This window comes from Notamacropus eugenii, chromosome 1 (assembly GCF_028372415.1).
Source record: "Notamacropus eugenii isolate mMacEug1 chromosome 1, mMacEug1.pri_v2, whole genome shotgun sequence".
In the NCBI taxonomy this organism is placed as follows: domain Eukaryota; kingdom Metazoa; phylum Chordata; class Mammalia; order Diprotodontia; family Macropodidae; genus Notamacropus; species Notamacropus eugenii.
The window spans coordinates 328,105,957-328,131,679 of NC_092872.1; the positions used below are offsets into that span (position 1 = coordinate 328,105,957).

The window sequence follows — 25,723 nt, forward strand, 5'->3', positions numbered from 1 at the left end:
TTGTTCAGCCATTCCCCAGTTCATGTGCATCCCCTCAATTTCAAATTCTTTGCTACTGCAAAAAGAGCTGCTATAAAAATTTTTGTACAAATAGGGTTCTTTTTCTTTTTCTTTGATCTCTTTGGGATACAGACCTAGTAGTGATATTGCTAGGTCAAAGGATATGTACAGTTTTATAGCCCTTTGGGTATAGTTTCAAATTGTTCTCCAGAATGGTTGGACTAGTTCACAACTCCACTGCAATGCCTTAGTGTCCAGATTTTTCCACATTTTCTCCATCATTCATCATTTTCCTTTTCTGTCATGTTAGCCAATCTGATAGGTAGAAGGTGGTACCTCAGGGTTGTTTTAATTTGCATTTCTCAAATCAATATTGATTTAGGACATTTTTTTCATGCAACTGTTGATAACTTTGATTTCTTCTTCTGAAAACTCTCTCTTCATATCGTTTGTCTATTTATCAATTGAGAATTGGCTCTTATTTTTGTTAATTTGACTCAGTTTTCTGTATATTTTAAAGATGAGGCTTTTATGAGAGACACTGGCAATAAAAATTGTTTCCCGGCTTCCTTCCCTCCAAATCTTGACTTTATTTGTGCAAAAACTTTTTAATTTAATGTAATCAAAATTATCCATTTTGCATTTCATTGTGTTCTCTGTCTCTTGTTTGGTCATAAATAAATACAATCTCCACAGATCTGACAGGTAAACTATTCCTTGCTTTCTTAATTTGCTTATAGTGCCACTTTTTATGTCTACATTGTGTACTTATTTTGACCTTATCTTAACATACCATGTAAGATGTTGGTCTATGCCTAGTTTCTGTCATAGTTTCCTAGTTTTCCCAGCAGTTTTTGTCATATAATGAGTTCTTATCCCAGAAGCTGGAGTCTTTGGGTTTATCAATTAATAGATTTACTATAGTTGTTGATGGCTATGTCTTGTCTACTACTTGTCTACCAATTCCACTGATCCACCACTTTTTTTCTTAGCCATTGCCAACTAGTTTCGATGATTGCTCCCTTTTAATACAGTTTTATATCTGGTATGGCTAGGTCATCTTTTGCGTTTCTTTTCAGTAATTCCCTTGATTTCTGGGCCTTTTGTTCTTCCAGATGAATTTTGTTATTATTTTTTCTAGCTCTATCAAGTAATTTTTTGATAGTTTGATTAGTATGGCACTAAATAGGGAAATTAATTTAGGGAGGATTGTCATTTTTATTATGTTAATTCTACCTAGCCCTGAGCAAGTGATATTTTTTTACTTATTTATATCTGACTTTATTTGTGTAAAAAGTGTTTTGTAATTATGTTTATATAATTCCTGGATCTTGATAGGTAGACTTCTAAATATTTTATATTGCCTACAATTACTTTAAATAGAATTTCTCTATCTTTTGCTACTGAGCTTTGCAAATTAGTTATATATAGAAATGCTTCTGATTTATGTGAATTTATTTTATATCCTGCAATTTTGCTAAAGTTGTTAAGTTCAAGTAGTTTTTTAGTTGATTTTCTAGGATTCTCTTTGTATACCATCATATCATCTGCAAAGAGTGATAGCTTTATTTCTTCATTGCCTGTTCTAATTCCTTCAATTTCTTTTTCTTCTCTTTTTGCTAAAGCTAACATGTCTAGTACAATATTGAATAACAGTGGTGATAATGAACATTCTTGTTTCACTGCTGATCTTATTGGAAATGCCTCTAGTTTATCTCCATTACATATAATGCATGCTGATGGATTTTAGATAGATGCTACTTATCATTTTAAGTTAAACTCCATTGATTCCTGTGCTCTCTAGTGTTTTTAGTAAGGAATGGGTGCTATAATTTGTCAAAAGCTTTTTCTGCATCTATTGCGATGATCATATGATTTCTGTTAATTTTGTTATTGATAATGTCAGTTATACTGATAGTTTTCCTAATATTTAAGCCAGCCCTGCATTCCTGGTATAAATCCTACCTGGTCATAGTGTATTTTTACTTGTGTTAATTGGGTGTAATCTTTTTGCTAGTATTTTATTTAAAATTTTTGTATGTGTATTTATTAGGGAAATTGGTCTTTATTTTTCTTTCTCTGTTTTGGCTCTTCCTGGTTTAGGCATCATAACACCATATTTGTATCTTAAAAAGTGTTTGGTAGGACTCCTTCTTTGCCTATTTTCCCAAATAGTTTATATGATACAAAAATTAATTGTTTTCTAAATGGTTGGTAGAATTCATTTGTAAATCCATCTGACCCTGGAGATTTTTTCTTAAGGAGTTCATTGATTACTTGTTCAATTTCTTTTTCTGAGATGGTGTTATTTAGGTATTTTATTTTCCTCTTCAATTAATCTGGGCAATGTATATTTTTGTAAATATTCATACATTTCACTTAGATTGTCTGACTTATTTGCACACAGTTGGGCAAAATAGCTTCTAATTATTGTTTTAATTTCCTCTTCATTGGTAGTGACTTCATCCTTTTCATTTTTCATACTGGTAATTTGGTTTTCTTCTTTTTTAATCAAATTAACTAAAGGTTTATCTATTTTACTGGGTTTTTTTTAGTAGTTTTCTTAATTTCAATTTTATTAATCTCTCCATTGATTTTCAGAATTTTTAATTTGGTATTTAATTGGTGATTTTTAATTTGTTCCTTTTCTAACTGTTCTAGTTGCATGCCCAATTCATTCATCTCTTCTTTCTCTGTTTTATTTATGTAAGCTTTTTTCCCCCCTAAGAACTGCTTTGGCTGCATCCCATAAGTATTGGTATGTTGTCTTATTATTGTGATTTTCTTGGCTGTAGTCATTGATTGTTTCTATGATTTGTTGTTTGACCCTTTCATTCTTTAGGATTAGATTATTTAGTTTCTAATTAATTTTTAGTCCATCTTGTCGTGGCCCTTTATTACATGTAATTTCTATTGCATCATGATCTGAAAAGGATGCCTCCCCACCAGTGACTATGCTGAAGTACGTGGAGGTGCTATCTCATATTTCTCCTTGTAGTTACTCATTGCTTTGGCCCAGATGGCTTGCCTATCCCCCAGGGGCGATTGGTGGTGGTAGTAGCACTACTGTCTCCATTTTAGTGGTATTTAAAGAAGAGAATATGAATAAAAAGGCCTCTGCTTGTTGTTACTTGTTAGGAAGTCTAAGCACTAAATCTCATGTGCTTTTACTCATAGCAACACTTAGAACCTTTAATTACATGAATCTTTACTGAGTACCTATTAGATATAAGGAACTATCCCAGGATTAGTGGAATAGTAATGAAAACAACAACAGTAACTCATATTTATGGAATACTTCTTAAAGTTTGGCAGGTACTTTCCTTGTGCCAACCCTGAAATAGATAGTAAAAATATTTGTGTCTGCTTATTACAGATGAGGAAATAAGGAGCTTGTTTTATTGTGGCAAAGTTGTCAGGTATATATTCTGGGATTTACTAAAAATGATAGCTGACAATTTAGGAGGGGAGAATATAGAAAAAATGATGTGGACAGAAACTTGTAAAACATGACAGATTGAGATTGTTTAGGGGAAAACAGTTTACTTACTCTAATATTCTCTTGATAACAGAATTATATAGCATAGTAGTAGGATATTCATATAAAATTCCAGTGTTCAAAGCCCTCCATAATCTGTACCTTACCTTTCTAGTCTCTTTACACCTTACCCCTCCTCTCCTCTCCTCCCCCTTCCCTCTTGTGAAGGAATGTTAAGGGGTCCCTTGAACTTGTCTTTCTGAGTTATATTTTCCAGAAACACTGGACCCAGAGTATACAGGAGGCCCTGAATGTGTCAAGGACAAAATCTCCCCTCAGCTAATATAATGTGTTGTTTGCATCCCAAGCTGGACTCCATGTGTGTCCTTGGGAGTCAAGATAGGTACCAGTTAGTCTGCTTTAGGCTGAGAAACTGCTTATGCAGCTGGAACCCTTGTAGATAAACAGAAGATCTCTAGTAGTTCCCAAGGGAACAAAATATGGCTTTTGCCTTTGCCTTATTCCTCCCTTTGTGGAATGGTTTTCTTCTATTCCCACCTTTACTGCACCTTTCCCCTTCCTGTGCCACTTCCCCTTAGGTGGAGATTTCTGGTACCTCTTTCCTTTTTCATACTGTTATAAAAATGCAAACTTCTTTATGGATTGTGAACTCTTTGGGTTCTACATACATGTTCATTTCTCTTTTAATAAATGTAGTTTTCTTTTTTTTTAAAAAAATTATCTATTTATTTTTAGTTTTCAACATTCATTTCCACAAGATTTTGAGTTTCAAACTTTCTCCCTATCTCTGTCCTCCCCCCCACCCCAAAACACCAAATGTACATCAGAATGTATTCTGATTACCCCTTCCCCTAATCTGCCTTCCCTTCTATCACACTCCTCCCTTACCTTATCCTCATCTTCTCTCTTTTCTGGTAGGGCAAGATAGATTTCTACACCCCATTACCTGTATTTCTTATTTCCCAGTTGCATGCAAAAACAATTCTCAACGTTTGTTCCTAAAACTTTGAGTTCCACCTTCTCTCCCTTCCTCCCTTCCCACCCATCCCCACTAAGAAGGCAAGCAATTCAACGTAGGCTATAACATGTGTAGTTATGCAAAAGACTTCCATAATAGTCATGTTGTGAAAGACTAACTGTATTTCCCTCCATCCTGTCCTGGCCCCTATTTATTCTCTTCTCTCTTTAGTTCTTGTCCCTCCCCTAAAGTGTTTTCTTCTAATTACTCCCTCCTCTCATTTGTCCTCCCTTCTATCATCCCCCAGCCCCACTTATCCCCTTTTCCACTACTTTCCTGTAGTGTAAGATAGATTTTCATACCTCCATTCTAATTTTTAAAGAACTATTTTCTTCAGTGAGCTTTTGAACCTCTTTTTCCATTTGGCTAATTCTGCTTTTTAAAGTATTCTTGTCCTCATTGGCTTTTTGGACCTCTTTTGCCATTTGGGATAGTCTATTTTTAAAGGTGTTATTTTCTTCAGCATTTTTTTGAGATTTTCCTTTAGCAAGCTGTTGACTCACTTTTCATGATTTTCTTTCTTCGCTCTCATTTTTCTTCCCAATTTTTCCTTTACCTCTCTTACTTGATTTTCAAAATCCTTTTTGAGCTCTTCCATGGCCTGAGACCATTGCATATTTATTTTGGAGGTTTTCGATGTATAACCCTTGATTTTGATGTCTTTGTCTGATGGTATGCTTTGTTCACCCTCATCAGAAAGGATGGAAGAAAATACCTGTTCACCAAGAAAATAACCTTCTATAGTCTTATTTTTTTCCCCCTTTTTTTGGCATTTTCCCAGCCAGTTACTTGACTTTTGAGTCCTTTGTCCAGTGAAGGGTATACTCTAGGGACCTGTAAACTCTCAGTTCCTCCAAGGTGGCACAATCAAAGAAGAGGAATTTACTCCTCTCCTGACCTGTGCTCTGGTCTGGGAGCAACCACAAGTTTTCCTTCCCAGGATCTGTGAGTAGGGTTCCCTCTCTAGAGCCTCCACCAGCTCCACCATGCCAGAGCTGCTCCTCACTCCAGGACTGCCAGTCAGGGCTGAGATCCAGATCAGCTGCTTGATTTTCCCAGGGTCTTTAGGCAGAGTGCTCTGCTGCTGCAGTGGCTGTATTAGAGCTGGAACCCTCCTCCCTTCTTCCCCAGGTGAAAGATCTTTCTCACTGACCTTTGAAGTTGTCTTTGGTGTTTGTGAGTTGAGAAATCTGGGAACCGCAGCTGCTGCCTGTGATTCCCAGCCCTGAAGCCTGCTGCAGTCCTGTCGCTCTGGGAGGCCAAGGCTAGGTTGCACTCTGCTCTGAGCCTGGTGTGATAGACCTTTCATTTCAGCCTTCCAGGCTGTCTTCAACTGGAAATCTCTTTCACTCTGTCGTTTTGTGGCTTCTGCTTCTCTAGAATTTGGTTAGAGTCATTTTTTTACAGGTATTTTGTGGGCTGTGGGAGGAGAGCTACAGCAGATGCATCCTTCTACTTCACCATCTTGGCTCTGCGTCCAAAAATCTAGTTTTCGTGTAAGTTTTTGTGAAGTTATGATTGCCTGTTGATACTCTTCAATACAGTGACACTAGCCTCCTTGCGCTTCCTTACACCTAACACTCTGTTTCCAGAATCTAGACATTTTCCCTGGATTTTTTCCATGTCTACTGGAATCCTCTCCTCTTTGTCTCCACGTCCTGGCTTCCCTTGCTTCCTTCAAGTTCTGACTGAAATTCAGCCATTTATAGAAAGTCTTTCCCAACCTCCACTAATTCTAGTACCTGTCTTCTCTTGCTTATTTCCAGTTTATCCTATACATAGCTTATTCATACATAGTTGTTTACATGTTATCTCTTCTACTAGACAGAGCAGAGACTGTCTTTTACCTTTGTATCCCCAACACCTTTTACAGTTCCTGCAACAAAGGAGATGCCGATTAAACTTTCATTAAGTATCACCTGATACTAGAGTAGGCATGTAATAAATGATGAGTAATTTTAGGAACATTTCTACTGATAATTTTTTCCTTTTGATACATTTTTGAAAGATTCATACAAAATAGTTTAAAAGTTAAAAGTTTGTTACTTAGTATTCCATGTCTCTCTCTCTGTCACACACACACACACACACACACACACACACACACACACACACACACACACACACCATGGAATATCTTATGTCCTGATAATAGTGAATAAGTGTTATATTACAATATTTTGAATTCTCATTTAACAAAGAGAATTTGTTTAGAATCCTAGCTTTGCCCCCTCACTAATGGTATTTTCAATAAATATTAATGAGTCAAATTACTGAAAGCATTTAGGATTTTGGTTTTCTCCTATGTAAAATTAAGGTGATGGCTAAAGGCCTTTTAGTTCAGTTCAGCAGTGCCAACCATGTGTGAGGTGTGCTTTACTACACGTTGGGATCAGACACAGCCTCTGTCAGTCTTTGGGCTAAGATTTTAGTCAAATAAGTCAAATCTGTAGAATCCATAACAAAACTTAATCAGGTCAAGTAAATAGAACATTTCCAACTACCTATCCATGTATCTCAAGGTATGATAAGAATAGTGCTGTACAATATAGGTTTGGGGTTCAAATAGCACTTCTGATACTACCTTTTTGAACTGAGGCAAGTCACTTCATCTCTCTGGGCCTCAGTGCCTTACATGGCTTTTGAGTGAGGTCCCTTCTTGCTTGAAATGCATGAATCTATATTTGTGAAGAGCTAGGAATGTAAATAAAATCAACTAATTCACCTGTGCTTTACGATAAATTTTATTTCAAGTAAGAATGCAATAAATTTAGCCATTCCAGTTAACTGAACTGGTAAAATGATTTGCATTATTGAAAATCTATTGTTTACCTAGTACAGACATTTTAGCAAGGATTGGAGTTCAAATTTTGCAGTGCTCCCAGTGGGAGACAGCACACAATTCAGTGGAAGTCAGTGTGTTTTCTAATGTGCTCTGCATTAAAGCTTCTTGCTTCCAGACTCAGTTCTTGTTGTAGTTCTTACCTATTATGCCTTACTTCTCCCTTACTCTGCCTTGACCTCCACACCACAACTCAAGGATACTCAGCAAGATCAAAGGTGGCAGGAGTGAGAGGGGTAGGGAGGTTGGAGAGTAGGAGAGAAATAAAGGAGCCCTAATTAACCTAAATGTTCCAAATATTGGGGAAATAAACTCCTTCTTTGATTTGGGGGAAAAAAAGACTTGGGAAAGCTGGAAAGTAGTCTGGCAAAAACTAGTTATAAACCACTGTCTCACACTTTATACCAAGATAATAAAATAGATATGTAATTTAGACATAAAGATTGAATTAGAGGAGCATGAAGAAATTACCTGTCAGATCTATGGATAGGGGAAGAGTTAATGACCAAACAAGAGATAGAGAGTTTAATGAAAGGTAATATGGTCAATTTTGATTATATAAAATTAAGTTTTTTACAGTAACCAAGCTAGCATATCTAAAATTAGAAGAAAAAGAGGAAACTGGAAAAAAATAATCATAGCAAGTTTCACTGATAAAGATCTCATTTCTAAAATATGTAAGGAACTGAGTCAAATTTACATGAATAAGAGCCATTCCCCACTTGGTAAATGGTTAAAGGTTATAAATAGGCAGTATTCAGAGGAAGAAGTTCAAGCTATCAATAACCATATAAAAATGCTCTAAATTACTAATAATTAGAGAAATGTAAAGTAAAACAACTTTGAGGTAACTAACATACACTCATCAGATTGGTTAAAATGACAAAAAAAGGAAATGACAAATTCCGGAGGGAATGTGGGAAGTCACTAAAGTATTGTTGGTGGAATAGTTGTGTCCAACTATTCTGGACCCTTTGACCCAGCAATACTACTGCTAGGAATGTATCCCAAAGACACCAAAGACAGAGGACAAAGATGCATATGTACAAAATATTTATAACAGCTTTTTTTGTGTGTTGGCAATGAAATGGAGACTGAGGGGGTGCCCATCAGTTGGAGAATGACTGAATAAGTTGTGGTCTGTGAATGTGATGGATTATTATTATACTATAACAAATGATGAAAGAGATGGTGTTTCACAGATAACATACGGGAGGCATTGGAGTTTTTGGTCTCCAACCTCTTATTGATCTGGTTAGACAGGAAGGAGAAGAAGACAGCTTTGGAGGGGTTAATGATCTTACTTTGTTCTAGTCTAATCTTTTCAAAGGGTTGCTGATAATGGGAACATCAACTCCTATAGCATTCCCTAATCACCTTTCTTGAAGGGACTGGCGAGAGACAGGGCAACTACAATTGAAACAGGCACAGCTTGTGCACTTCCCTAAATTCCCTCAAGTCTCAATGGGACCCAGTTGAGGCACACACAGCATTACACTGTCATATTCCCTGTGGGTTTCTCACTCACTGATCAGTGCCTACTTGCTTTATAAGGCAACAGATAAAGAAGGCATATTACCAACAATGGCCTCAGAGGTTAACTTTAGCAATATTGTCATTCTGCACAAGTATAGTAAATATCAATTATGTCACCCCTATATCTTATGGTGCAACCTCAGTAAGACTATCACTATGATTCTAGGAATTACTGTCTGGAATCCTTGGAGCTATTCTGGGAGTTATCCAGTACCTGGAAACTAGGCATTGCCATGAATCCTGAGAAACTAAACTCTAAAATGGATAACAAAATTCTCCTTACAGATGGTTCCAGAAAAACCTGAGAAAATCTGTATGAACTGATATGAGCAGAACTGTCAGCAATTTATAAAGTTAATAGAAATATTACCAAGATGTCAACTTTGTAAAACTTAGAAACTCTGATCAACACAGTGACCTACCACAGTTCCAAAGTACTCATGTTGAAACATTTTTTACCTTGCAGGGAGGGGGATGAAGTGGGGAAGGAGAAGATTATGGGGGAACGTGACTAATATGGAAATGTGTTTTACATGACTTCACATATTTGTAATAGTTTTTGTTTTCATGCCTTCCCACTAGGTGGGGAAGGGGGTAGGAAGAGGAAGAAAATTTGGAACTGAAAAATAAAGAATAAAAACATCATAAAAACATCTACTCTATATAAAGTATACCATGCCATGCCATTCTGTTCCATGCTATGCTACTGTAATGAAAGTGATTTTCTGTTGTAACTGGAAGGCAGGCTCCAAAGAAATTTCATTTGTATTTTGGGAGGTGACTTTTAAAGGGGCTGTATTCATTGGATACATAACTTCCTGGTTACATGTTTGAGACAGGATAGGGATCACATCTGTAAATTCATCCCCCCTACCATGATAATTTTATAATTTTAAAGCGTTTCTTAGAGCAGTGCTTCTTACCTTTTTCCACTCATGATCCCTTCAGTGCTTCTTAAACGGTGGGTCATGATCCCATTTGGGAGAGCACTAATAGGGTTAAGTGATTTACCGGGGGCCACGTGGTCTATCTGTGTTAGAGAGGGTATACAGTAATGAACTGGGTCCAAGGACAGCTCTATAGGAGGGGAAATATTTCATTACCTTATAGTCATACTTTTTATTAAGTCTAATATTTTTATTAAGTGACTGTTCTGATGAAAGGAGGGGAAGACAGTGTTATAGTGTTGGTTGTTTTGGATCATAAGGTAACACAGAATTTATGGCTAAAATGAAAAGATTTTATTTATTTAGGTTCAAGATCAAATTCATTTTTGTGCCTTTCAGTTTAACAAAGCTTAAAAGGGTTTTTATTTTGTTTTGTTTTTTAATGTGAGGGGATAGTATGGTAAAGGTTGGAAAAATTAGTCCAAGTGAATGTTGATAAATGTATTTTAAAGGAAAGTATACCTTGTGTTACTGTGTAAGGTGAAAATGCTAGTACCTAGTGAGGTGACAGCTTAAGAAAGCAGAAAGATGACGTGTTTTTCAAATACAAAAATCCTCAATCTAGTGACTGTGCTTGCTCACAAAGACATAGGGATATGAAATCTTAGAAAAGACATTTATAAAGAAAAAAAAGACAGTGAAACATATTTACTGAGTCAGTTTCTCAAAAAACTGTAATGTGCCTCAAGGCTTCCCAGAAATATTTGATTACTTTTTTTTTTTTATTTTATTTAACTTTTAACATTTATTTTCATACAATTTTGGGTTACAAATTTTCTCCCCTTTTATTCCCTCCCCCCCCCCCAAACCCGAGCTTTCTGATTGCCCCTGTGACCTATCTGCTCTCTCCTCTATCCTCCCTCCCTGCCCTTGTCTCCGTCTTCTCTTTTGTCCTGTAGGGCCAGATAGCTTTCTTGACCCCTTAACCTGTATTTCTTGTTACCCAGTGGTAAGAACATTACATTTGGTCCTAACACTTTGAGTTCCAACTTCTTTAGCTCCCTCCCTCTCCACCCCTTCCCCTTGGAAGACAGGCAATTCAATATAGGCCATATCTGTTTAGTTTTGCAAATGATTTCCATACTAGTTGAGTTGTATAGGACTAACTATATTTCCCTCCATCCTATCCTGTCCCCCTTTACTTCTATTTTCTTATGGTCCTTTCCCTCCCCATGAGTGTCGACCTCGTATTGCATTTTCCTCCCCATGCCCTCCCCTCCATCCTCCCCCCCACCCTGCTTGTGCCCCTGTCCCCCACTCTCCTGTATTATGAGATAGGTTTTCCTATCAAAATGAGTGTGCATTATATTCTTTCCTTTAGTGGAATGTGATGAGAGTAGACCTCATGTTTTTCTCTTGCCTCCCCTCTTTATCTCACCACTAATAAGTCTTTTGCTTGCCTCTTTTATGAGAGATAATTTGCCCCATATAACTTCTCCCTTTCTCCTCCCAATATTTCACTCTCACTGCTTGATTTCATTTTTTTTTTTTAAGATTTGATCCCATCCCTTCAATTCACTCTGTGCACTCTGTCTCTATGTATGTGTGGCTGTGTGCATGTGTGTGTGTGTGTACTCCCACCCAGTACCCAGATACTGAAATGTTTCAAGAGTTACAAATATTGTCTTTCCATGTAGGAATGTAAACAGTTCAACTTTAGTAAGTCCCTTATGACTTCTCTTTGCTGTTCACCTTTTCATGGTTCTTCTTCATTCTTGTGTTAGAAAGTCAAATTTTCTTTCCAGCTCTGGTCTTTTCATCAGGAAAATTTGAAAGTCCTCTATTTCATTGAAAGACCATTTTTTCTCCTGAAGTATTATACTCAGTTTTGCTGGGTAGGTGATTCTTGGCTTCAGTCGTAGTTCCTTTGACTTCTGGAATATCCTATTCCATTCCCTTCTATCCCTCAATGTAGAGGGTGCCAGATCTTGTGCTATCCTGATTGTATTTCCACAATACTTGAATTGTTTCTTTCTAGCTGCTTGCAATATTTTCTCTTTCACCTGGGAATTCTGGATTTTGGCCACAATGCTCCTAGGAGTTTCTCTTTTTGGATCTCTTTCATGCGGTGTTCTGCGGATTCCTTGAATATTTATTTTGCCTTCTGGTTCTAGAATCTCAGGGCAGTTTTCCTTGATAATTTCATGGAAGATGATATCTAGGCTCTTCTTTTGATCATGGTTTTCAGGTAGTCCCAGAATTTTTACATTGTCTCTCCTGATTCTATTTTCCAGGTCAGTTGTTTTTCCAATAAGATATTTCACATTATCTTCCATTTTTCGAATCTGCGCGGTATGTTCTGAGATATCTGTCTTTCTCATAAAGTCCTTAGCGTCCATCTGTACCATTCCAGATTTGAAAGATCTATTTTCTTCAGTGAGCTTTTGAATCTCCTTTTCCATTTGGTTAATTCTGCTTTTGAAAGCATTCTTCTCCTCATTGGCCCCTTGCACCTCCCTTGCCAGCTGAGTTAGGCTAGTTCTCAAGGTGCTAATTTCTTCAAGATTTTTTTGGTTCTCCTTTAGCAGGGAGCTGATCTGCTTTTCATGCTTCTCCCTCATCCCTCTGATTTCCCTTCCCAGTCTTTCCTCCACCTCTCTAACTTGATTTTCAAAATTCCTCTTGAGCTCTTCCATGGCCTGAGCCCATTGGGTGGGCTGGGACACAGAATCCTCAATTTCTGTGTCTTTGCCTGATGGCAAGCATTGTTCCTCCCCATCAGAAAGGAAGGGAGGAAGTGTCTTTTCTCCGATAAAGTACCCTTCAATAGTTTTATTTCTTTTCCCTTTTCTTGGCATTTTCTCCAACCAGTGGCCTGACCTCTGAATGTTCTCCTCACACCCACCTCGCCTCCTGGTCCTCCCAGCCAGCGTTTGGGGACTGAGATTCAAATGCTGCTTCCCGCCTTAGAGTTTTTGGCGGGGGCAGGGCTGCTATTCAGTGTTAAATTAAGTTCAGGTGCTGAGGTCAGGGGCAGGGCCGCCTCTCTGGCTTGGTTCCCTCAGGGGGTTTATGCACAGACCTTCCACAATGGATCCAGGCTCCCGCCTGTTTGGGGAGCCCCTGTCTGCAGCCGCCTCTCAACTTCTATCTCCCAGGGGGGCCCAAGCCATGGGGGCACCCCACTCCCCTCTCAACCCGCCAGAGACTCTCTCACCTACCCCCGTCAGTCACCTGTTGGTGGGGGGGCTTGTGCCGCCGCTGAAGATCCCATCTCTGGAGCCTTCTCAGATCTGTGCCTCTCGGAGCCGCGGCTGCCGTGGCTGCCACAGATCCGGGCTGGGCTCCGCGTCTGCAGCGCGACAGACCTTTTGCGAGAGGCTTGCAGGTCCCTCTGTGGGTGGGGGGACCCGCGTGGCCGCTGGAGATCCCGTCCCCGTAGCCCTCTTGGATCTCTTCCCCTCAGTGTCGTGGCTGCGGCGGCGGGGCTGCACTCTGCTCCCCGTCCTGGCGCCCAGTCCACGGCGCGAAGGACCCCTCGCTCCAATACTCCGTGGTCTCTGGGTGCAGAATTCGCCCTGGCTTGGTCCCCTCTAGCCTCTCTGTGGTTTGTGGGCTCGGAGCTATGTGTATGTGCATCTTTCTACTTCGCCATCTTGGCTCCACCCTGATTACTTCTAAGAAACCACTTTTGAATATTGAGTCAAATACATTTCTATGTGGTTGTTATAATCTTTGATATTTAGATACTTTAAGAAGCTTTATGAAATAGTATAGCCTTGATTTTTTGTTATATAATATGCAGCTATATCCTTTGATTGAATAGTTTATTCAGCATGGTACTTATGGTCATTTCTAGAAAAAGTTGGATAAGGGGGACATTCGTTGGTTAGGTATGTATTCTTGTCCTGCCACTGGACTTTGTTGACTCTGGAAGAGAGAGAGAGGCCAATGACTTTGCAAAACTCTGCCTATTTAAATCTAATTCATGAGCCAGTCAAAACATCACCCATGATGTCATTGGCCCTCTTTGAAAATGAAGGATGAACCACAATGTGACTTCCTATCATAACATGACTTTTTAGAAAAATTGAACCTTTTCTGCATCTTATGGTCTTAGAGAGTTGTCTGAAGGAAAAGAAGTTAAATGATTTGCTCAGGGTCACACGAAGAATATATATGTCAAGAGACTTGGAACATAGGTCTTTGACTTCAAAGGCTAGCTCTTTGTTCACCAAGCCCCATTGCCTCTCACAAGATAAATAAAAGTGCTTATTGATGTATCTTCTGACACTTTAATGTCTACAGAGTGCTTTATATTTTCATTATCTCATTTGATACAACAGTATTTAGGATAAGTGTTATTTTACAGGTGAGGAACATGAGATTCAAAAATGTTAATTGATTTGCCCTGCCACATAGCTAGTGTCAGTGGTGGGTTTTGAATTTAGGATCTCCTAACTCCAAGCAGTCCTTTCTGCTACACCTCAGTGCTAAGAAATAATTTTGTCAGCTTAATCTGCAGTTTCCTGAAAATCGATAGATTTCCAAAGAATTTCACCATCTCTGCTTACCTTTGGAGTTGTCGCTTTCATTTCTTTACAGATTAGTAACTTTAGAATTCATTCATTCAGAAGTCAGTTGAAGGCTAATTGTTCATTTGTACAAACCTAACCAGCCCGTAGGTGGCCTACTTAATAAAGTTTGGGACCTGAGACTGGGCCTGAGTTCAAATATAGCCCCAGGCGAGTCACTTAAAGTTTGTTTGCCTTGGTTTCCTTAACTGGAAAATATAGCACATACATCCCAGGGTTGTTGTGAAGATCTGACGAGATAGTATTTACAAAGCATTTAGCACAGTGCTTGCCACTTTGCTAACACTATTTAAATGCTTATTCTTCTTCCCTAGTCCTAAACCAAAAAGATAGAATCCGCTTGTTAAATGTGTTTAGGTTTGGAAAGACTTCTATTTAGATATCTAATGCTATCTTAAATGAATATTCTTATACTGTGAAATCAATTATATTCTGTCAAATAATGTAGGATGATTACGGTTTTTAATAAATAAAAACCAAGGCTTATATTCCTCTGATTTTTTGTAAGAAGCCTTAATAAAGGATTAATTACCTTTGTGTTCTGCTTAAGTTTCTTCTATTTATTAGGAGCAAATACATTTATGTGATCAAACACCTTAAAATTCTTATCACCATCTCTTAAAGAAGTAGTTTTGCTAATGGTATGAGACATGTTTTTCAAACAAATCATATAAATTTTTTTTAAGTTATAAGTTAGCCTCACTTTAAACCAAATATTCAACATTAAGGGCACAAGGCACAGTGGTAAGCATTGAGGATACAAAAGCAAAATTTATAAATATTCCTTGTTCTTAAGAAACATTATTATGTAAATAGATAAGTAAATATGAGATAATTTTAGGAGGAACATAGTGGTGACATTAGGGGGAATCCTCAGGGAAAAGACAAATGAGCTGAAACTGAAAAGCAAGATCTTAAGAAAGAGAGATGGGGCAAGCAAATCAGAGATGGAATCAAGGATTTTGAAGTAATGTGAAATGAGTTTGAAGTAGTAAGATGGGGCTAGACTGTGAAGGAAGGGTTTTTATGCCAGACTAAAGAGTTTGTTATTTCATCCTAAAGGCAATAAGGAACCACTGAAGAGTTTTGAACTGCGAATTGACATGATTAGACCTATGTTTTTGGATGATTCTTCTGGCATCTTTGTGGAAGATGGATTGATAAAATGGAGACTGGAAGCAGGGAAAGCAATCAACTAGATATTGCAGTAGTCTTTTAAAGTTAACCTTTTTCAATCATTGAGCATTTGTTTTTTTCCTCCCTCTTATCATCTCCCTTTCCCAATTGAAAAAAAAGAAAAACAAAACCATTATAACAAATGTGCATAGTCAAGCAAGACAGTTGTCGTATTGGTTATGTCCAGAAATTGTTGCAATATTCTAGGTAAGAGGTGGAACCAGAATGGTGGCCATTTAAATGGATAGAGATGATAAATGCATGAGTTGTTATAAAAGTAGAATTGACAAGATTTTCTAACTATTAATGGAAGTTAGCTTGGTAGGAGGAATAATTAAGGATTACTAATAATTATTATTTCAATAGAAATAGGGAACTTTATAGGAGTCCTAGGTTTTGAGGAAAAAATAACAGGTTCTGTTTTGGACGTGTTGAGTTTATTTGTGTAATGTTCAGGGAGAGATGTTTGATAGGCATTTGGTGATGTGGGAGTTCAGGAGAGTGATTAGAGCTGGATATATAGATTTGAGAATAATCTACCAAGAGTTAGTAATTGAACCTATGGGAGCTTATAAAATCACTATGTAAAAGAATATAGAAAGAGACAAGAAGAAGACTAAAGGCATGAGCTTCTATCCACCTCTGGATAGTGGGTAGAGCAATATTCTAGAAAAGGTGATTGAGGAATAATAAGATAGGGTAGGTTGTTAAGGGTGGGCTTGATGCTAGCTTTAGTTTTGTGTTGGGATTGAATAAGGCATGTGTAGTTCATTAAAAATTTAAGAAAAAGAGATTTATTTAGTTCACTCTAACATAGCAGGAAGGATCCAGTAGCACCTAGCTTCTCTAAATTAGGTCCTCTTTGTCTCTGGAAGTGTGCTTGGTCATCAGGATAAAGGGTGATGACTTGTGTAGTTGTTAGGCATCCACTAAATTAGAGAAGACTTAATTCCATTTATGTGGGACCTTTTGTGCCCCCTGTCAACATAGCCAGAGGCTACCAGAAAGTTCCATAGAAGGAGGTAGTCTTGAGCCTTGTCCTACCCTGAGCCATTCAAGTTATCTTTTTCTAATTCTAAAGCTGGAGGGGGAAAAGGGAATCAGAGGGGAAAAATTGGTGCTTTCACATGCCATCCCTGAGTGTCAGGGTCCTAAGGATCTTCTAGAAGACCTTCCTTTATTTAAATGCTTTCAGGGCTTTTATTGGACAATCATCCTGGCATTGGCAATAATAAGGGAAGAAAAGAAGAAGAAGAAGAGAAAAAAGAAGAAGAAATTAACACCCCCTCACCAAGCCAGAAACCCTTATGCTTTTCTCTTCTTTAGAAGGACCAGGTCTTAGATTGCAGTGATATGGTCCATGGGCTGGGTGATGCAAAATCTTTGCAAGAACAATGGGTCTCCCAAGGTAGTAACAATGAGCTGGAGCATTTGTACCAAGAATAATACTGACAGAGCACAGAATCATGGCACTTACAGCACAGATTCTCCTCCTGATGTAAGGTGGTAACAGTGAACAGGAACAGCACCAGAATATCAGGGCCACAGCATAGCTGACACTTCTAGCTCAGACAACAATTCTTCATCTTACCATGGTCATCTGTAGTAAAGTGAGACTAAGAGGTCATAAGCTTCTTGGATGTAACCTATCCTGGGATTTGAGATACTGAGGCTCTCCCAAAACTGCCATCCACTCAGTATTCTCTAGCTCACTCACCAAACCTTCCCTCTTCCTGAGAACCACATCAGGGGAATATGAAATCTTCACTTCCTTGAAATTCTCTACCAAGGATCTGCCCCCTTTCTTTTATGGGGTCTACATAAGGACTCTTCTTTACTCCCGTCCAGGGACTCAGAATTACCACCAAATTATCTAGATAATCCCCTTTTTCCCAAGTAAATATACATTCAACCTAGTTAAATATTGTTTCATTTTCCCCATGCTTTTAGAAAGCAGAATACCTTCCAATAATGCCACTTGTTGGCCCCCAAACTATTCTGAGAAGGAATTGACTGAACTATCCCAGGGGAAAGGCAGCCTGCCAATTGAACCTGACTTACTTGTCCATGATATATGAAGCTCTTTAAAGGAGGCAAAGACCTTGAAACCAAGATGTTTCTGCCTTGGAGGAGAAACAAGAAAGGGCTAGAGAGGATCTGCTGTAACTATGTCCCAAAACAGTGTGTTCTTAAAAGGTAGAGCTTCCTGGAGACTGCATCCTGGAAGCCACTAGACAAAAGAGTTCTTTCCCTTTATTTGTCAAAGACCTGTCTTCTAAGGAGGTTGTACAATTGGCTTGGGTAGTCAGGTATATAATGATATAACTGTTGATTATTAGTCAGAGCATCCTCTTGCCCCAAAATGGTAAACTGCCATTTTGCCAATTGGGGACATGTTAAGGACCACTTGGGTGAGGTGGCTATTTTGACTAATACAAGGACCCTAATTGGAGAGGAATAACTAGTTGCATTTTCCTTAAGGGGAATCATATGGTCTTATGCCCAGCACAACATGGTGTCACCACCCCACTGGGTCCATCTTGGCAGTGGGTGAGCCTACTCTTCAACCGCTACTGTTCTTGTATTAGCTCTAACCTATTTAGTGTAATAGGCTATTGATGGGTTGTGACATGCCACACAAACAGTTGTATGTAGTAGGAGGTGCTGACAAAATTCCTTCATTAGTCTTAACTTCAATTACCTAACTCATAATGGGCAACCCCAAACAAAGATGATTATATAACCCCTGCATAGCAACCAGGGTCCAGTAACACTAGGGCAACTGCTTTTCAAAGTAGTGTAGTGAATGTCCACTTTGGGGAATTTGGCAGCTTCCGAAGCCTAACAATCTCTTATTCTGGTGTCTTTGGTGCCTGTCAAAGGCTCCACTTACTCTGGTCATTATGGGCAGAGATCTCCAGAAACATGGGTTTTGCAGGATCATAAGAGCCTTAAGGGAAGAAATTGGTGGACAGCTTTCTTTAGATCTTCCAGCGATATAGCCTTTTCTGGGCTCTGCTTGAAAGAAGCAGAGTTGGGGTGATTAGTTAAGTGGGAGCTATCAGGATACTCAGATGGAGAATATGCGTTCTCTGAAACCTGAAGAGTCCAATAAGTCTCTAGGCTTCCTTCCTAATTTGGGAAGTGAATGTCAGTAACTAATTCTAAACTCTGCCTGTTCTGGGTTTTCCCCATATACTCTATTCCACAAAATTTGACTGAATGAGCTGGACCCTGGATATTCCTAGGGTTAAATTCTTACCCTTTGTCCCTCACGTGGACAATTTATGGATCTAGGATTTCTGCCACAGTGGCCTCATCTGTGCTGGTCAACAGTATGTCATCAGTGTAATTGTGTACACCATTGAGCTCAGGAAGGGAGGACTCTTTTCATTGGTACCCATCACACTGTGGTAGCATGAGGGAGGTCATTAACCATATGTACCACTCACCCTGGGCCTGAGCTACTTGGTTTAAGACATTGATGAGATTAGGAACAAATGTACTGAAGGGCATGACTTGATTTAGCTCCCTTTAGTTCAGTGTAAGCTGCCAGGTACCATCTAACTTCCTTGTGGGCATCATAGACATGTTGTGAGGGGAGCTAGTATAACAAAGTATCCCAGCTTCCATCATGTCCATAATTAGAGAAGAAATATTTTACATTCTCCTAGGACCTGCTCTTGTTTTGTGTTAACTGCCCGAGATGGCCCAGAAACTCTTAAGGGTTACCATTTGTTCCCTACCTGTAATGATAATAATAATAAAGTATGTAGGTCTGTAAATAAACATATAAAGGTTACAGAAATGACCCACACAGATAATGACTCCCAAGAATCCCATTCCCTTATTGCTCTGCCCTCTTTATCCTCCCCCAGATGATTCAAATGGGACAGGGGCTTTAGAGGATACCTTAGGCTAGAGAATGATACTGAAGGACACCTATTGTCCTGAAGCTGTATTTCCCTGTTCAAGTTTACTAGTATCCCAATAAGCTGAGTTTGTGGTGTATACAGTCAATCCTCATTAGGGGGAGGTTCCTTCACTTTCTGTCCCTAGCTTCACTGACTGCTCCTCAGCCTTCCTTGCACAATGCTTAATAGCTAAGAACTCCGTCTCTAGTTAACGAATGCTCTGTTCTGCTCTTTTTGTCTTATTACATTGATATATTTCTACTGCAGGATGTTCCACCAAGAAATGCTAGATTTGGTGTTTTTTTTACCTAGATTACCTTTTTCATCACCCACTGAGTTAATGTTATGTGCTTTCCAGCAACGGTGTCCTGGAGCCAGCTTCTGAGGTGATTGTTAAATTTTCAGTGTGAGCATTTACACCTTGGAAATTGGCAAAGCTATAAATCAAGGTTTGATTTATTGTTTTGTTGGTTGTCTAGGCTTAAAGTGATGGAGAAAATGTTAATAAGGTAGATTAAATGTAGGTTAAGCTTAAAAGTCTGTACTTCCCTCCCTCCCCCAAGAATCCATTGTTAAACATTTACCACTATACTACCCATGTTTCAAGGCCATCTCAGCTCATCCATTTACCCACTATATTAAATGTTAGGGCAGGGCCTGATTAACTATTATGTTGTACTATAGTATGTAATATCTAGTACTATATAATATATATTTATATTATGCAATATGTATGTTATATGGTATACATATGTTATATAGTATTACATATATTATGGCATAAATATATATAGTAATAAATAGTAACTCTGTTCTGTTTTGATGTTGGGACTAAATGAGGCATTCTTAAAATCTTACAAGTTAATAATTATTTGGCCCTAACATAGCAAGGGATATACAGTAAGGATCCAGTAGCACCTCTGCAGAAGCAACTCTTGACTGCACATGGAAATGTGCCTGTTCAGTAGGGCAAGGTGTGATGACTTGTGTGGTCTTCAGATATCCATTATGTTAGAAGACCCTTCCCCTCAACCCATCTCCATTTGGTGCAATATTTTGAGTAGGAAGCTTTCTCAGTACAACCAAAGGCCACCAGGAATTTTTGTCCAGGGAGGTTGGACCTTAACCTACTCCAGACCATTTCAGTTCTGGCTTTGTTGCTTTTTTTTTTTTTTGATCCATGTTAGGGGAGGGGATTAAGGGATAAACTTTGGTGGACACTGGTGCTATTGAATAGGTGAATAATCAAAAGTGAGTAGTGTCCTGGAAGTCAAAGGAGAGAATATCTAGGACAGGGGTGGGGAACCTTTGGTCTTGAGGCTGCATGTGGCCCTCTAGATCCTCAAGTGTAGCCCTTTGATTGAATTATAGAACTTTGACATTTGGAACTTGCAAGTGGCTGTAGGTTCCCTACCGAGAGAAATGGTGTGGTTAGAACAGCAACAAAAACTGTGAGTCCAGGGGTTGGAGGAAAGATTAAGTAAAAGTAATCCTATTTAGCAGTTAAGTGAGGTTTGGTAACCTTGGAGAGAGCGGATTCACCTAAGTGATTGCTAGGATTTGAAAGTGTATGAGAGCAAAGGTTATCTAGTAGTTTGACTCTAAATGGGAGGTGGCACCATAATTTATTTTTTTAAATTTAATTAATTTGTTTTCAGTTTTCAACAATCACTTCCATGAATCTTAAATTTTCTACCCCTTCCTTTACCTTCCCTCCCCGAGATGGCATGCAGTCTTATATGAGTTCTACACATAAATTCTTATTAAACACATTTTCACATTAGTTATGTTGCTTAGGAGAATTAAAATGAATGGTTGAAACCATGAGAAAAAAATAAAAAACATAACACAAGAGAAAGAGTCTGCTTCATTCTCCGTTCTGATTCCATAGTTCTTTCTCTGGATATGAATGGCATTTTGCTGCAAGAGTCCTTTGGGGATGTTTTAGGTCCTTGAATTGCTGTGAAGGGCTTCAGAAACAGTGGCTGTTACTGTGTATAATGTTCTCTTGGTGCTCATTTCACTCAACATCAGTTCATTTAAGTCTTTCCAGTTTGACTGTTTGTCATTGCTTATAGCACAGTAGTATTCCATTACATTCATATACCACAACTTGTTCAGCCATTCCCCAATTGATGGGCATTCCCTCGATTTCCAGTTCTTGGCCACCAAAAAAGAGCTGCTATAAATATTTTTGTACATGTGAGACCTTTTTCCATTTTTATGATCTCTTTGGGATATAGCCCTAGAAGTGATATTGCTGGGTCAGAGGGTATGCACATTTTTGTAGCCCTTTGGGCATAGTTCCAAATTGCTCTCCAGATGGTTGGACCGGCTCACAGCTCCACTAATGATGAATTAGTGTTCCAACTCTCCCACGTCTTGTGAGACCATAATTTAAAGGGATGGTAGGGTCAAGTGAAGGTAATTCCATCATAGTGGATACTTTCTCTACCAAAGAATATCAAAACCCTTCTGCCTGATCTACTGATCTTCAGTAACAACTTTTATCCAAAAAAATTTACTAAATGATAATATAGCTTCTGTTAGTTGGCCAGGCTTGTCTTCGAATGATGCACATGTCTTTTGCAATAGTCTTCTGGTTAATCTCCCTGCTGCAAGTCTTTACTACTTCAATTCATTTTCTACTAAGCTGGCAAAATGATTTCCTAAAAAAGTTCTGAAGATGCCCCAGCCCCAATAAACTCCACTGGTTCCGTATTACTTCCAGGTTCAAATATAAAATCCTTATGGCATTTATTCTTCTAATATTATAGTTTACTCCCCTCCCTCCATGTATTCTATGATCCAGCTGCATTGGCTTTGCTATTTCTCACATATAACACTCCATCCCCCTCAAACTTTCACTGACTGTTTCCCATACCTGGGATATTTTCCTTTGTCTCCACCTCCTGGCTTCCATTCAGATATGGCTCAAACCACACCTGAAAGAGACCTTTCTTAGTCCTATATACAATTTTTCAGGAAAACATTTGTTGCAAATATTGAGAGACCCAGGTCACATTAAAGATTTATGAAGTTTTATATTTAAATCTTTTCCATAGTTTAGATTAGAATTCATAGCAATAATTATTTTAGATAGAACAGTATTTCTTTAAGACTGTATATGAAGTGTCAGCATGTAAACTCATATTTACAAGTTTTTAAATTTGCCTTATAAATTTCAGTGATATCATGGATTGTAACCACCTGATCAGTTTTATGGCATTTCAACTGTAATTAGTAATGTTCATGCTTTTATTAACAGAAATGGATGATGAAGACTGTGAAAGAAGACGAATGGAGTGCTTAGATGAAATGTCAAATCTTGAAAAACAGTTTACAGACCTCAAAGATCAGTAAGTAGTGGATCTACAGAAGGTCATTTCTACTGATTCCATAAACTAGCAAAAAAAGGTGCACTTAGGATTATAGGATCCTAGATTTTAGAACCCAAAAGGGACTATATAATTACATTATATTTGAATAAATTTTATTTTTACATATTATAGGACAGACTTTCTTCTTTGAGAAGAGACTGCTACTAGTAATTTTCTTCTGAAGATCTCATTAGCTAAACTAAGGTTTTTCAATTAGGGTTTGTAAAATAATGGATTTCATGTTTCTATGTCATGAACAAGTTTTCACGTGGATTTTATTCATCAAAATATTTCCCTTGCATTACTGCTGTCTTGTAGTTTGTTCAACCAATTAAAAAAAAACTGAGACAGATTTGAAACAATTATAATTCTAGTGTACTCTGTTCACAATTCCCTTTTTATCTTCTTGAAATTTTATCTTATCTTTATTGATTCACCTTTTTTTACATTAATTAATTTTTTAATATATTCTTTCCCTCTTTACCCAGAAATCATTCTTAGTGACAAAGATTTTTTTAAAAAGACAGAAAAGTAAACAAATTCAGCAAAACTAACCAACATATCAACTGAACCTGATAATGTTCTATAACTGTAGCCTCTGTCTTTGTAACAAATGTAGGGAAATGCAATTTCTTAGCTTTCTTCTGTGGCCAGCTTAGCAGTTATAATTAGATAGAGAGTTCAATTCCTTTTATTGGTAGTGTTTCTTCCTGTTTACGTTGTTGTAATTGTTGTATATATTGTTTTCTTGATTGTGTTTCACATTGCGTCACAGTTCATATACATTTTTCCAAGTGTGTCTATTTTCTTCATAGTCATCATTTCTTCAAGGGACAGTAATATTCCATCATATTCATGTGCCATATTTTGTTTAGCCATTCTCCAATGGTCATCTACTCTATTTCTAATTATTTACTACCACAAAAAGTGTTACTGATAAGTATTTTGGTGGCTATGGGACGTTTCTGTCTTTGATGTTCTTACTGTATATTCCTAGCAAATGGGTCAAAAGGTATAGACATTTTGTTCACTTTTATAGCATAATTCCAAATTGCTTTCTAGAATGGTTGGATCAGTACGTAATTCTAACAGTAGTGTATTACCTCTTTCTAGTACTTAAAGCATTAACTATTTCCATATATTTTAGTCTTTACCACCTTGAATAGTGTGAGATGAAACCTCCAAGTTGTTTTGATTTGTATTTCTCTTTTTTAAAGTTTTTTTGTTTATTATTTCACTGTAATTATCCCATGTATCCCTCCCCTCCCAGAGAGCCATCCCATATGACAAATAGTGTTTTTTTAAAGAGGGGAAAAAAAATCAGTATAACTGATCAATACATTGGAAAAATCTGAAAATATATGCAATGTGTAATAACATCTGTGGACCTCTCACCTCCATGAAGGGTAGGTTGGGGCTGTTTTTTCTTTTTTTTCATTTGAGTCCTTTTTAATTATTATAATTTTATTATGTTCACATGTGATTTTTTGGTGTGTGACCCAGAGGACTAAGAGCTCAGACTGTTGACTTCACTTCCTCATTACCTGAGTGCAAAAGCGGCTCCAAGGAATGAGAGGGAGGAGGGAGGCTAATGAATCATGATGGGTACCTGTCAAGGGAGCTTTGCTTAATTAAATCAACTGGAGGTGTTTTCAGTTGCCTGTCTTTATTGAATATCATTCTGGCATGAAAAGCAAATTTTTTTTTGGTTAACAATCTAATGACCTTTTGAGTATATCATAAACTACCCAGATACTGACCTTAGTCAGTCTGATCCCTGAATAATTAATGTAGTCTTGCAGGATTAGAACATAATGAGCTCTCTGAAATGTAGGATAGGGAAGAAGGTGAGCCCAGATTAGCCTTCATGCTAATAGTGTTTTTGGTGATGCCTTTAGAAATGGTGGTTCTTTACTAGGAGGCACTACCTCCTCCTGGCACATTAGAGAATAAGCTCCCTAACACCATTCAGCAAGATAAGAACAATGTGAATATGTCTGTTTCGTAAGTAATTAAATGTCCCTTGAAGATTATTTCTGTAAACTGTTTTTAGGTCCTCCAGCTTTTTAGGGCCTTCCAGCTTCATAATTTAAGCTTCCTCCAAGTCCTGCTAAGATGGAGCTTCTCTTCAGAATTCACTTTTATGTTCAAAGCAACTGGGAGAGCCTGAGTTTGTGGAGTGGAAAAAGGTCTGTTTCCCCTTATTAGAAAAGGAGAAATTTAAAACTAGTAGTGTCCAGTTCTTGCTGAGCATGAATACTTTTTTATTGGTAATGGTCATCACCCAGTTACCTTGGGAAAGGCCTCCTGAAAAAAAGGCCCCTCTCATATTTGTGTAAACTGATTTCCAATGACTTCTTGGAATTAACTGCAGCTGAACCAGCGCTTCTCAGACCTGTAATTGTATATGGACATAGTTAACCATTGACAGCTGACATGAGAGGCTCTGGTAGTGATAATGCAAACTAAGGCACATCCTTTTTTTTAAGGATTGTCTAATAGCTGTGCCAAAGTAACTTTTTTAGTTTAATTTAAAAAAATTGGTATTTGAAAGACTAACTGCAATTTTACCATGAGGATTTTGTTGTGATTCTTTGGTATAAGCCATTTGGTTGGAGGGTGAGGGGTGGCAGGATATTTGAAAAGACAGTTATCCTCAGGAGCTCAGAGACATTTCTGGAATTGGGAATATGGATAAATATACCAGTTGGACCCCATTTGATGACTAAGGACAGGGAAGTATTTTCTATCAATTTTGCAACTTTCTACTCTCACTCCTCAACTATGACTTTAATTCTCATACTCTTTCCCTCTCCTTCTGCCCCCCTCCCATGTTTCCCTCTGTCTCCTGTCCTCTCTCTTTCTTTTTCTCCATC

General features: G+C 38.0%; 1 protein-coding gene across 3 annotated transcripts in view; it reads left to right on the plus strand.

Moving 5' to 3' along the window:
- The window catches only part of BRMS1L (BRMS1 like transcriptional repressor), a 164,417-nt gene that overhangs the window by 44,813 nt on the left and 93,881 nt on the right, over nt 1-25,723 (plus strand). For all 3 annotated transcript variants that reach the window (XM_072629737.1, XM_072629735.1, XM_072629736.1), the window contains exon 2: nt 22,736-22,826. In XM_072629737.1, coding sequence (XP_072485838.1) covers nt 22,738-22,826 — 89 coding nt within the window. In that variant the 5' untranslated portion in view covers nt 22,736-22,737. The remainder of the gene's footprint in view (nt 1-22,735; nt 22,827-25,723) is intronic.